The sequence below is a fragment of the Montipora capricornis genome, chromosome 4 (genome assembly GCF_036669925.1).
Source record: "Montipora capricornis isolate CH-2021 chromosome 4, ASM3666992v2, whole genome shotgun sequence".
Classification (NCBI taxonomy): Eukaryota; Metazoa; Cnidaria; class Anthozoa; order Scleractinia; family Acroporidae; genus Montipora; species Montipora capricornis.
Window position 1 is genome coordinate 31,061,480 of NC_090886.1, and position 14,083 is coordinate 31,075,562.

Consider the following 14,083-nt stretch of genomic DNA (forward strand, 5'->3'; position numbering starts at 1 on the left):
ATTACGAAAAAGCATTAATTTATAATAATCCTGAAAATGAATAATTTCTAATAATTTATCCTACATTGACAGATCATCGTGTTCATAACTGGACACTTCGAATTTTGACCATATTCAAACGCACATGCATAGGTACTTAAAGAAATAAATATATAGTTAATATATAAATGAAAAATAATATCTCACATAATAATATGAACAAGAGCGATCTTAAAAAGCTCAGTAAATCAGAACTAATCAGATTGCTATTAAAGCAACAAAATAATAAACCAGTACCAGCACCAAGGACTGTAAAACCAATTAGACCAATCCCATCATCTCGTGAGAGTGTGAATCAAATGGTTCAAGATTATGAAAAAAACATAATTCTTCCACCATTAGAGTTTAGGGATAAACCAGTACCAGCACCAAGGACTGTAAAACCAATTAGACCAATCCCATCATCTCGTAAGAGTGTGAATCAAATGGTTCAAGATTATGAAAAAAACATAATTCTTCCACCATTAGAGTTTAGGGATAAACCAGTACCAGCACCAAGAACCAAAACACCAGTGCCAGCACCAAGAACCAAAAGACCAGTGCCAGCACCAAGAACCAAAATAGAGCAAACAGACAAAGCTCTGAAAGGGTTCACAAAGTCTTAGGAGATAAACATCAAAAATAAAAAAGACCCACTTGTGCAACTGCAAAACACAAGAAAGGCTGTTGCTAACCATATTAAAAACATATTAATATCAATGAAAGGACTAAAATTCGTCGAAACGCTTAAGGTAACATTTACAAAAATGTCAAATGGAGAAATAGTGTATAAGACCGCATATTTCAACAGTCCAGCTCAAACTATCATAAATAACACAGAAATAGACAAATCCCTTGAAGTATCAAAACAAGGCATACTAAATAAGATTGCAGTTTGGATTTCAGAGGGATTTGGTTGGACTGTTGAATCAGTTGAAAACCATTATCTCAATATCGTAAAATATGAACCAATCAAAGGATCATCATACATTAAACTACCACATGAACTCAGAAACAGTTCTCAAAGTTTAATAAACATAAAAAACAGTGACAATGAATGTTTTAGATGGTGCCATATTCGACATCTTAATCCTCAAGACAAAAATCCTCAAAGAATAAAAAAATCAGATAAAGCATTCATTGAAAATTTAAATTATTCAGGAATTGAATTTCCAGTGACTACCAAACAGTACAACAAAATAGAAAAACATAATGAGATCAACATCATTGTATTTGGTTATGAAGGAAAACAAAGATATCCCATTTATGTATCAAAAGAAAAGTATGAAGATTGTATGAATCTGCTTCTTATAACAGAAAATGAAAACAAGCACTATGTATTAATCAAAGATTTCAACAAGTTTATGTACAATCAAACAAAGCACAAAGAGAGGAAACATTTTTGCATGCATTGTCTTCAGTGTTTCAGTTCTGAAAGAGTATTAACTGATCATAAAGAAAACTGTATACAAGTAAATAGCACACAAGCGATAAAAATGCCTGACAAAAATAACTTCCTGTACCATTTGTAATATATGCAGATTTTGAAGCCATCACAGCAAAAATACATGGTTGCCAACCAAACAACAACAAATCATTTACTGAAGCTTATCAGAAGCATACAGACTGTGGTTATGGATACAAGGTCGTTTGTTGTCATGACGACAAATACACGAAACCAGTACAAATTTACAGAGGTGAAAAAGCCGTTTACAAATTTATGGAAGCTATGCTAGAGGAAGTTAAATATTGTAAGAAGGTTATGAAAAGAGAATTCAACAAACCATTAAGAATGACAAAAGATAATGAAAAAGAATTTCAAAAAGCTGATAAATGCCATATATGTGAGAAAGAATACAATAAAACTGATGTAAGAGTAAGAGATCACTGCCATGTGACTGGTCAGTACAGAGGATCCGCACATCAAGATTGTAACCTAAATTTCAGATTGACTGAGAAAATACCAGTTATATTTCACAATCTCCGTGGGTATGACAGTCATTTTATAATGCAAGAGATTGGTGAAATAGTCAAAGAGCATAAATATACAAATAAGAAAGGTAAAAAGTGCCAAATGAATATCAATGCCATACCAAACAACATGGAAAAGTATATGGCTTTCATGCTTGGTAATCATCTGACCTTTATTGATAGTTTTCAATTTATGAGCTCAAGTCTTGATAAACTGGTGAGCAACCTACCAAAAGAAGCATTAATGTATACTTCTCAAAAATTCAAAGGTAAAGAGCTTGATTTAATGTCTCAAAAAGGAGTATATCCATACGACTTCATGGATAGCTTTGATAAATTCAATGAAAAGCTACCACCAAAAGAAGAATTTTACAGTACATTAAATGATGAGGATATAACAGATGATCAATACAAACATGCTCAAAATGTATGGAACACTTTTAATCTGAAAAATATGGGAGAGTACCATGACTTATATCTTAAATCGGACATCCTTCTATTAGCTGATGTGTTTGAAAACTTTAGGAGAACATGCTTAGAATACTATAAACTAGATCCATGTCATTACTTTAGTAGTCCTGGTTTTAGTTTGGATAGTATGTTAAAAATGACTAACATTAAATTAGAACTTATGACTGATGTGGATATGTTTCAATTCATTGAAAAAGGAATGCGTGGTGGAATAAGCTACATTGCCAACCGGTATGGAAAAGCAAACAGTAAATACATGAAAACATATGATGAAAAGGCGCCCTCAAAGTATATCATGTATCTTGATGCTAACAATCTGTATGGTTGGGCAATGAGTCAATACCTTCCAACTGGTGGTTTTAAATGGATGACAGAAAATCAGTTGCATGATCTTCATAATGAATATCCACTAGGACCGGAAAAAGTAAAAGTAACAAAAACATGCTATCAGAATATTGCAAAAAAATAGCGGTTAAATATCGAATATCAACTGGTTTAGTTTATAAACTGACACCTACATTAAGCAATAAAGAAAAGTATGTTCTTCATTACAAAAACCTACAATTGTACACTGATCTTGGTTTGAAAATAACTAAAGTCCATCGAATACTAGAGTTCAATCAGTCTGCATGGTTGAAGGAGTACATTGACTTTAACACCGATAAAAGAACAAATGCCAAAAATGCTTTTGAAAAAGATTTCTTTAAACTTATGAATAATTCCGTATTTGGGAAAACAATGGAAAATTTACGTAAGCGTGTTGATGTAAGATTAGTGACCGATGAAAAGAAATTAATGAAAATGACAAGTAAACCAACATATGTTAGCAGTAAGATATGCAATGAAAACCTTGTAGCTGTTCATAAGATAAAAGAAACATTGTTATTAAACAGACCTGCTTATGTTGGTATGTGCATCCTGGATCTCAGCAAGACATTAATGTATGATTTTCATTATAACTACATCAAACCAAAGTACAATAATAAAGCAAAATTATTATTCACAGACACAGACAGCTTGACATACGAAATTGAAGCTGATGACGCGTATCAAGATTTTTGGAATGATAAAGACAAATTTGATAACAGTGATTATCCACAAAATTCACAATATTTCGACAGCACAAATAAAAAAGTAATAGGTAAATTCAAAGGTGAGGCAGCTGGTGTAGTTATAAAAGAATTTATTGGCCTCAGAAGTAAAATGTACTCTTACATCAAGGATAATAATCAAAATAGCAAAACAGCAAAAGGTATCAAAAAGATTGTGATCAAAAAAGACATCACTCATGAAAATTATACAAATGTACTATTTAATAACGAACAAATGCATCATACAATGAAAACAATCAGAAGCAATAAACATCAACTTGGAAGCTACCAACTAAGCAAAGTTTCTTTATCTTGCTTCGATGACAAGCGGTATATACTAGAAGATGGTGTTACAAGTTATGCGTACGGTCACTATCTCATCAACAACTGAAAGTCAAACAAATCAAATTTCTTCAATCACCATTGGTGTATATGTAGAGGCTGATGCTGTGGTTTTTGCTTGTTGTGCTTGTTGTGCTTGTTCCAGAGGTTTGTATTTATCATAGGGGTTTTTTGTGACTCGATCCCTTCGTCTTTGAGTCTTAAGACGAATTTTCAACTGATTGATGTTCTGCTTTGTATTAATGATTTCAGCGACTGATCTCCCCTTCTTCTCATGAGAAATCATTTTTTTATACTCTTCTAAAACTTGTATTTGTAATGTTACATCTCTTTCTTGCTTCAGCACATTAACTGTATCCAAATTTCCAATAGCTTACGGCATGTTGAAGGAAAACTCCTGATTTGATCCCATAAAACTTTCAATAGTATAAATAGAATCCTGTATATTTTGAACATAATTTTCATGTCGACGAGTAGCTTCATCAATACTCAAAGGCATCTTCAATGTTGTGAATCAAAAGACAACCAAGTTTTATCAAAATGCTTAAACGTCTGATATTTTTATCAGAAAATTGCAAACGAGATACAATTCTGATTGGTTGAGATAATCATATGACCATCTAATGATGACTAATGTTCCTGGGGGAACCCCCATTTTTATGACATCATCGACTTCCTTTTTTTTTGAAAATTAACACAATTAAACAAGCATGCGTAACCATTTTGAAAAAACATATAGATTTCCAAAATACGGAACAATTTCGCTTTGCCATGGCATAAAACCACAAAATAAAAAAACTAAAAAACATATAGATTTCCAAAATACAGAATCAAAAATACGAGACCAAAAAATTGAAAGCCATTAAATGGAAAGTAGTATGGAGTTGGTTGGTATGAGAACATTTTTGCAAAAATGTGCTCGTACCCCCAACTCCTATACTACTATGGGACTATGACTGATGCAATGTTCATGGTTAAATTCTCTTTTTAGTTGTTTAGGGTATTTCTGGTGACTACTATTTAAGACTGCACTGGGATCGCGCATTTTTTTAAAAAAATCACGAAAAAAAAAAACACTGATGTGAGAGCCTTCCTGGCCACGGCCCTTGATCCCTTGCATTAACAAGTACCAACAAGTAAACTGATACCTTCCAAATGTTGCCCATTGTTCCATGCATCTAGCAGGCTTGAGGTTTGTTTTGAACTTCTTCTTAAATAAGTGAAAGGGAGCAAATATGGATATGGATGTGAGGAGTCTTGGGAGTGCACCATACTCTTGCATTTTATTTTTCCAGGCATCGGAGTGGAACGATCGGAACATATCTGGGCCGGGTTGTTGGAAAACCGATTAACTTAATCCAGGATTAGCGTAAACTTTGGTTTTATGTTTTTTACTTTTTGGTTAAAGTTTTGTTTGCTTATTTTTATCTTTTAAGATTGACTTCTTCTAATGTAAAGTTTTCCCGAGTATCAGTGTTAAACAGCATTTGGGAGTAGAGAAATAATTTCCTTGGTTAATTTTTAATGTGGGGTTAGCGTTGATCGGCTTTTGAGCAACCAGGCCCTGGACGTCAAAGTAAATAATTCATTGTGATTCATTTAACCCAGAACGATCAGGCACAGTGGACGCCCCCAAAAAAACAATATAATTTCTTACCTGGATACTCCATATCAGCTTCCTCTTGTGGATATGTTACTTGTGCATCAGAATCCGCGAAAAATAAATAAGACAAAGTGAGTCTGTCTGGTACTTATCTCATGTGATCACATAGAACAAGGATTTTAACTCTCGTTAAATTACTGTTCAAGTGTAAAAGATATCCAAATAAACATAACCATTTCTCACCTGGATTATCATTCATTTCCAAAGTTTCTATTTGAGAGCTTGTTACTAAATAATTCCTTGTGATTCCGAGTTTCACCCACCATTGGAACGACTCATGCACAGTCGACTAAAAAAAGTTTTAAAAAATCATTTCTTACTTGGATTCATTTAACCCAGAATAATCTAGCCTGTATGACAGGCAGGTGGGGCGAACGCGATATTTCGCACGGAGCGTGACATGAGCGCGAAGCACGAGATGAGGGGGAGAGAAAAATAAAGCGCTTGTTCGCAGTCTATTGTTCTTGCTGTTCCACCCACTTACGCCCACAAATATTAACTACCCGCGGTGATGCCAAAAGAACCAATCGATCCCTTATCGTAAGAAAATTGTCACCTTTCTGCCTCAAAGCATCTGCATTGCAGTAGAAATGAGGAGTTACGACTGTTTCTTCCATGGCTTCGCGAACTCCTACCAAACTTTACCGGCCTAAATCATTTAATTATTTATGTAGAATTTGCAAAAAGCCTTTTCTGCAAAATTCGAGTTCAATTCCAATATTTTCCGTAACCCAAAGGCAAGAATGCATGGGCATTCAGCTGTCAAATCTGCTTTCGGAATACGGTATTTTTGTGCAAGACGATTCAAGCCTGTCCAGTAGATCATGTCTGAAATGCGCTAGGCGCATTTTAACATCATGCGAAACTTTGCAAGAAGTAAAACAGGCAGCTCAGGCCGGGCCATCGCCAAGGAATCTGTCGGTGAAAGGATTAGCAAAGAATTCACCAAGTACTGGGCAATGTGTTTCCGTGGATGGTTCGAATTCTCATCATGTTCATTACCAGGAAGAGCGTGAAAAACGCTATCGCTCGGTAAAGAGAACTTGCTAGCCAATGAAAGGATATCAGAAATAAACCGAGTAGAGCGTTTGTATGAGGAAATCCGAGGTCTGATGAATGTTCCAGTAGAAGAAGCAAACAATAACTAAGGTAAATGTGTAATTACGACACAAGCAAGAGCTTTGTTTTTATCTTGTTGTTTACACTTATACAACTTAAATTGATCTCGAAGAGGATCAGTTATTGTTCATCGAATAATTGTTGTCTCTTTGTTTTTTATAATAAGGTTTTTGTGGCAAATCTGAGGAATATGAAAGTGAAGGAAGTGAAATGCGAAGGACTACAAGCGACAGTGGTTCAGCGAGCTGCGGATAATAATTTCAAGAGTGTGTTGTTTGCTATTATAAACTGTTCCGAAACTGTATCTCTCGCACATGAGGTTTTCAAGAGGAAAATTGCCACGGAGTGCAGAAATTATGCAAAGCAAAGGAACTCACTCAACACTACAGATCCAGCCCTAGTCGCCGAGTTCAGAAACTCCACTTTTGTGAAGGAAGTAGAAATAACACGCCATTCTTGTACTCCGCCTTGTAAGGCGGAGTTAAGGAAGACATGGATTTCAACAAAATTGCGTTAAGAGCTTCATCATGCCTTTCAACGAGAGTTAAATCTTCGGCATATTTAACTCGTAACACTGTAATTCTTCAGCATGGTGGGTGCAAAGCGCAGGATATTTCAAGGTTGAACCGGTTGGGCATATGTAGCAATCACAACACGTCTTAAATAATGTTTCAGAATTCCCCACTTAAACATCTGTATGCAAATAATCCTGGCTTTTTATTTGCATTGAAAATATTCCAAATGGCCTGGATAGCACAATTGTTACTAATATTTTAAAAATACAACCACACTTTTGAATTTTCGGAACATGTTTCGATTTTTCAAACATCATCTTCAGCCATAGTGAGTGTAACATTAAAATTTTTACAAGATAATTCGTATATATATATAACTATCAATACAATGATTCTTTGTAGATTAAATGTTCGTTACAAGTATGTAAAATTCAAACGAACCAACAATATTATAGAGAACACAACTGACATAATGGTAAAAGTTTAAAAGTGTAATGCTAAACTGACATGATCAACTTGTTTGTTGAGTTCGGGTTTCAACCGCTCAATATGGAAGCTCTCCTTGATTTTGAGTTGATAGAAAGAAGTAGCATTATCAATAATTTTAAAGGAAGAAACATCACCATTATCGTGACAATTTTTAGAAAAACTAAGATGCTTGAAAATATGAGAATTTTTGTCCTGGAAAAGGTGCTCATTTACACATGTGTAGAAATGCCTGTTGGTTTCACCAACGTAGCGAGTACTACAGCCCGCACAAGTAAATTTGTATACAACACGTGATTTGAGAGAATCCGGAATGAAATCCTTTGGACTAAAAATGTTGCACAGTTTGAATGGAGAGAAAATTACTTTAACATTTAAATCCTTGCAATACTTGTTGATAATAGATGAAATTTTCTTTCTGGTAGAAGATGAATAGAAACCGATGTAAGGTAGTTTGTAAAAATGGTAGTTGGATACATCATGTTTAGGGGCTTCTTTTGTAGTAACATTTCCAAGATAACCTTGAACGGACTTGTCAATTAGCCAACTGGGAAAGATATTTCGTTTCAAAATAGTAGTTAGAGTATTGATATCGTTTTGAAAACCCTGAGTAGTGTTGTTAATTTTATATGCCCTGTCAATGAGAGTTTTAATTAACCCTAATTTGTACTGAAAGGGAGTAAAAGTGAAATAATTTGTGAGTAGACCAGTGTAAGTCTTTTTTCGAAAAACAGAAGTGATACAAGAACATACGTTGTTACTTGATCTCTGCTTGGATAATAATACATCTAAGAAAGGCAATTTGAAATGATGTAGCCAACTACCATTTTTACAAACTACCTTACATCGGTTTCTATTCATCTTATACCAGAAATAAAATGTCATCTATTATCAACAAGTATTGCAAGGATTTAAATGTTAAAGTAATTTTCTCTCCATTCAAATTGTGCAACATTTTTAGTCCAAAGGATTTCATTCCGGATTCTCTCAAATCACGTGTTGTATACAAATTTACTTGTGCGGGCTGTGGTGCTCACTACGTTGGTGAAACCATCAGGCATTTCTACACACGTGTAAATGAGCACCTTTTCCGGGACAAAAATTCTCATATTTTCAAGCATCTTAGTTTTTCTAAAAATTGTCATGATAATGGTGATGTTTCTTGCTTTAAAATTATTGATAATGCTACTTTCTATCAACTCAAAATCAAGGGGATCTTCCATATTGAGCGGTTGAAACCCGAACTCAACAAACAAATTGATCATGTCAGTTTAGCATTACACTTTTAAACTTTTACCGTTATGTCAGTTGTGTTCTCTATAATATTGTTGGTTTGTTTGAATATTACGTACTTGTAACGATAATTTAATCTACAAAAAATCATTGTATTGATAGTTATATATATATACGAATTATCTTGTAAAAATTTTAATGTTACACTCACTATGGCTGGAGATGATGTTTGAAACATCGAAACATGTTCCGAAAATTCAAAAGTGTGTTTGTATTTTTTATTATATTGAAAATATTGTAATGGACTAGAACATTACCTATTATAAAAGTTCTGTAATTTGCCCTATTGTTAAAGTCAAACTGATTAGATTTCGTAGAACATATTAATGTTTAAACTTTTATTTATTCAGAAGGTGCTTTCTCAAAAAGTCAGTGTGCTTTTCAAAGATATTTATAAGTTTTATATCTGTACTTGTTTTATTGTTATTAATAGTGATCCATAATTCCCCACTTAAACATGTGTATGCACATAATCCTGGCTTTTTATTTGCAATGAAAATATTCTAATGGACTAGTGCATTACCTATTATAAAAGTTTCAGTTTCATAGTTAATACGACCTTTTTGTGGGATAGCTTTGAATGAATCAATTTATAGAATAATAACATAATATTATTAATCCAAAGTGGGAAACTTCACACTTAAAGCTCTGTAATTTGCCCTATAGTTTTCCTAGGATTGTCACAGACAATATTAATCTCCAACAAAGTTCATGGTTCGAGTCTAAGAATCGCCAGGGAAACAGGTTTGAATGGTCAATCAATCAATCACTTTATTTAGTAATGCAGGTTACAGAATGGCAGCCAAAAGGCTGATGTGGACCTACAACGAACTAATAAAACGTGAATCTAAAATAATTTATAAAATCATCCTATAGTACTTAAATATTCAATACGAATCATTAAAATAAGATTCATAGGTAAATAAGATACGAATTAATCTAAAATTTATATGCAATATAATAAAACTTAAAAGTATACAAAATCTCGGTCTTTCATAGCAATCATAGGCGCTTCGAATGAGAAGCTATTTATGTTCTGTGAGAGCTTACGTAAAATGTTTTTAAAACTGTCTTTTTGAATGTTTACATTAAAATTTGTCAGCCTAGCGATAAAATTCCAGATTACAGGTCCTCTATGTTGTGCTGATTCCTTTCCCACTTTGTAGTTCACTCTAGGGATTTCAACCTGTAACCCTCCTGTACGTGATGGTCTGTTACCTACCCTCAAATTAAAAGGGGCATATAAGATTTTATCATTTAAAAGATCATGCATTAGAAGAAGGAGTCTTCTTTTATATATATAAGAAATTGGCAACCAATCTAGCTTCTCAAGACTTTTATCCTGGTGGATAACTCGTGCAGCTCTTGCATGAATAGGGTGTAAGGATTCCATGATAGAGTAATTGCAGTTTCCCCACACCACAATACCGTACGATACCGCTGGTACAATAGATTTGAAATAAATTTCCACCAGCACTTTCACAGGAAGCTTCTTCATTCTTTTTAATGCACCCACTTTCTGTGCAAAAGATTTTTTTACATGGTCTACATGCATTGCCCATGTAAGCCTATTGTCAATGATTAATCCCAAACAAGTAGTGTGATTCACAACATTAATAAAATTATTTCCAAAGTAAATTGGAGGAACAGGACCAATGAAGCCCGTTTTACTAAGGATCATAACTTCAGACTTTACAGGATGAATACAAAGTTTATTCATTGTACTCCAAAGCAGAAGTTGCTCGAGAATGTTATTTAATTGTGAGCAAACCTAATCAAAGTTCTTCCCCACACAATATAATGTTGTATCGTCTGCATACATAAACACATCTCCAGATGTAATAGCATTAGGGAGGTCATTGACGTAGATAGTATAAAGCCTTGGACCCAGGAGGGATCCTTGGGGAACACCATATTTTACTTCATCCAGATTAGAAGGGTGGCCATTTACCACAGTGTATTGAAATCTGTCTTTTAAATAATCCATCAGCCACTCGTGGAGATTCCCACTTAATCCAATGGCTTGGATGACAAGATGTTGTGTGAGATGCTATCAAAAGCTTTCTTAAAGTCAACAAATATTGCACCCACGATCATACCTTTATCCATATTCATCTTCCAGGTATCTGTCATTTTTAGTAACATGCCTTCTGATGATAGACCTTTTGTAAAGCCCCACTGTGAAGGGCTTTTTAGAGAGGAGTTACTTAGGTGCTCATCAATTATGTTACAAACCTGATGTTCAAGTAATTTACTTGGAATACACAGCAAAGATATAGGTCTGTAGTTGGCAATGTCTGTTCTAACTCCCTTTTTAAAGATAGGGGTAACCTTTGCTCTTTTCCATGAAATGGGAACAGTTCTTGTGACAAAGCTGCGCTTGAAGATATTTTCCAAGCCATTAGTGATTGCAGGGCCGGCTAGAGAAATAATTGTACTTGATATACCATCAGAGCCTGCTGCTTTGTTACTTTTGATATTCTTAAGACTTTTGAGGATATTTTCAGAATCCAGGACCAAAGAGTTGCAGGAAGGTGCCGAGACTCTATAAATGGTCTAACCAATTTGCAGTCCGAGATCGGGCAGTTAACAATGGCTTATCAGATGAATGTTCACAACAAAGCCTCGTGTCCCTTGATCTTAGTCAGCAAGTTATTCCATCTGGAGGAGTTGTGCTTGCGTCCTTGCGTTCAAACTTTATCTTTTTGGTAGCCAGAGTTTTAGTGCAATATTTGCCTGCCTACAAAGTTTTCAAGAAAATTGTAATTCACCACATCTCCCACGAAAATTCTGAAAAGATGGCTCAAAGGTCAGACGAAGTATGTTAATAATATTTATTAACGCGTTCCAAACTAAAATGGGTTTTTCCAAAACCACTATTTTCCGTTGAGAAAGTGAATATTGCTCGGAGCCTATACGCTGTTCATTGAAAATCTTATCATTCCTAACAACAACGAAACCGGTTCAGTAAAGAAAGCCTTTATTTGACCGTCACAATTTGGCAGTCAGTTAAACATGCCAGTAAAACTTCTGAATATGCTTACCGCATGCAGAATGAAAATCTGCTAAAACTGAACTACATTGGTAGCGACTATCTTCCCCCGATGCAGAAATTCTGCATCATGTGCAGTGGTTAAAATAGGCCTAAAATTTACTGAATTCAGCTACCATGCAGAAATTCTGCACGCGGTAAAATCCGTGAAAATCTACAGAAACTGGACTACATCAGAAGCGACTATTTTCCCCTGATGCAGAAATTCTGCATTATGTACAGTGGTTAACATAGGCCTAAAATTTACTGAATTCAGCTACGATGCAGAAATTATGCACGCGGTAAAATCCGTGAAAATCTACAGAAACTGAACTACATCGGCAGCGACTATTTTCCTACAATGCAGAAATTTTGCACGCGGTAAAATCCGTGAAAATTACTTAATTCAGCTACGGATGCAGAAATTCTGCACAAGGTAAAATCCATGAAAATCTACAGAAACTGGACTACATCAGCAGCGACTATTTTCCCCCGATACAGAAATTCTGCATCATGTGCAGTGGTTAAAATAGGCCTAAACTTTACTGAATTCAGCTACGATGCAGAAATTCTGCGTAAAATCCGTAAAAATCTACAGAAACTGGACTACATCAGCAGCGGCTATTTTCCTCCGATGCAGAAACCATGTTCAGTGCCTAAAACAGGCCTAAAAATGACTGAATTCGGCTGCAGAAATCGCCTGAAACTAGACTAAATAAGCAGTATTCGTAAAAGACATTGCCCAATAGGTCAATAGACTTCAATTTACTGAAAATGGTGATGCGATTTTTTTTCTAAATGGTTGCGTTGCCAGCGCATGGTGAAAATCACACGTAGCCACCCTCGCGCAAGTGATGCGATGGCTACAGCTGAAAATAACTAAAAAAATCGTTCAAAATTCAATGAGTTGATTCACTGGCATCACAATCACGCGGGGTTTGTCAGTAACTAGTGCAGCGGCGACAATTCTCGAAAACATTGCATCATAACCGTAGCTGTGGCTAAATATCGAATACTCCATAAAATTAATCTATTTAACAAAAAGATTCCATGTTGCCTGCGTCTGTTCAGTAATAGATCACAGATGACGTCAAAATGTGGTAAGAACAAAAAAGTGGCACACGAGGCAATAGCCGAGTGTGTCACTGATGTTCTTACCACATTTTGACGTCTTCTGTGATCTATTACTGAACAGACCCACGGCAACATGGAATCTATTTGTTTTATATAATAAAGAATTAAACTTTATTCGCATAAAAGGTGATGGTGACGTCAATCGTGCGTCTGTCCTCTAATAGATCATAGGCAAGAACCAATCAAAATCCGTGAATAACTTGGGTTATTATATAATAAGCTATAGGAAAAACGTGAAACCGCTATTGCACCATGTATACAGTTGTTGAAACCAAAAAACCTTCAAAGGTATTATATATCTACTTTTTACTAACGTATGGTTGAAGTGAAAAAGATAAGCAAACGTAATACTTAACAACCAGATAGTTAGGTGATTTCACAGCCCAATGCTGTTTCAGAATACAGCCAGGTGTTATCAACACAGAATTGGATGAATGTCCCATGATAAGATCATTCAAAACAATCTTCCTATTTCTTTGTAACTTTTCAGTCTCGAAGAAAATACTTGGTCTAACCATTCAGATAAAGCCTCTTCAGTAGAACTTTCACATTGCTTTTTAGTTTTTAGTATTTCACAAAAAGTGAATTGGATTTTTTCTCCTATATTTCCATGGGCACTGGGAGTGAAGGTTTTAACAGTGTGCATCCTGGTGATTATGAATTATTTGTACTATTCCTCAGTGAGGAATACTTTTCCATTAAGTGCCTTCTTGTAGTCACCTACAGCTTCTTTGCTTCAGTAAGTTCAAAGGAGTGGAGAATAATACACTCCTTTGAAAGAACTTCTGTCCATGGTTCCTTTGCTCTTGGAAGGCTTAAAGGTGACCACTTCCCTCTGTATGTGCCTTTCCAGTAATGGATTTTGAAGTGATCCTCACTGATCTCTTTTAAAACACCAATCACTGGCTCCTCTTCACAGTTTGATAGGAAAACTGCTGCATATGTTTCA

The 14,083-nt window shown here is 35.0% G+C and overlaps 1 protein-coding gene across 1 annotated transcript; it reads left to right on the forward strand.

Moving 5' to 3' along the window:
* The first annotated feature begins 785 nt into the window (after positions 1-785).
* Positions 786-2,929, forward strand: LOC138046539 (uncharacterized). Its single transcript, XM_068893156.1, has 3 exons — positions 786-1,311; positions 1,560-2,147; positions 2,259-2,929. Exons 1-3 carry the CDS (start codon positions 786-788, stop codon positions 2,927-2,929), a joined length of 1,785 nt encoding a protein of 594 aa, XP_068749257.1.
* Positions 2,930-14,083: the final 11,154 nt, after the last annotated feature.

Excerpts from the sequence above, each read along its gene's own strand:
- LOC138046539 (XM_068893156.1), top strand. The coding sequence starts at position 786 with ATGTCAAATGGAGAAATAGTGTATAAGACCGCATATTTCAACAGTCCA. Across the intron at positions 1,312-1,559 it reads AAAAGAAAAGTATGAAGATT|ATTTTGAAGCCATCACAGCA; the intron begins GTATGAATCTGC and ends TAATATATGCAG. Across the intron at positions 2,148-2,258 it reads GTATATGGCTTTCATGCTTG|GTAAAGAGCTTGATTTAATG; the intron begins GTAATCATCTGA and ends AAAAATTCAAAG.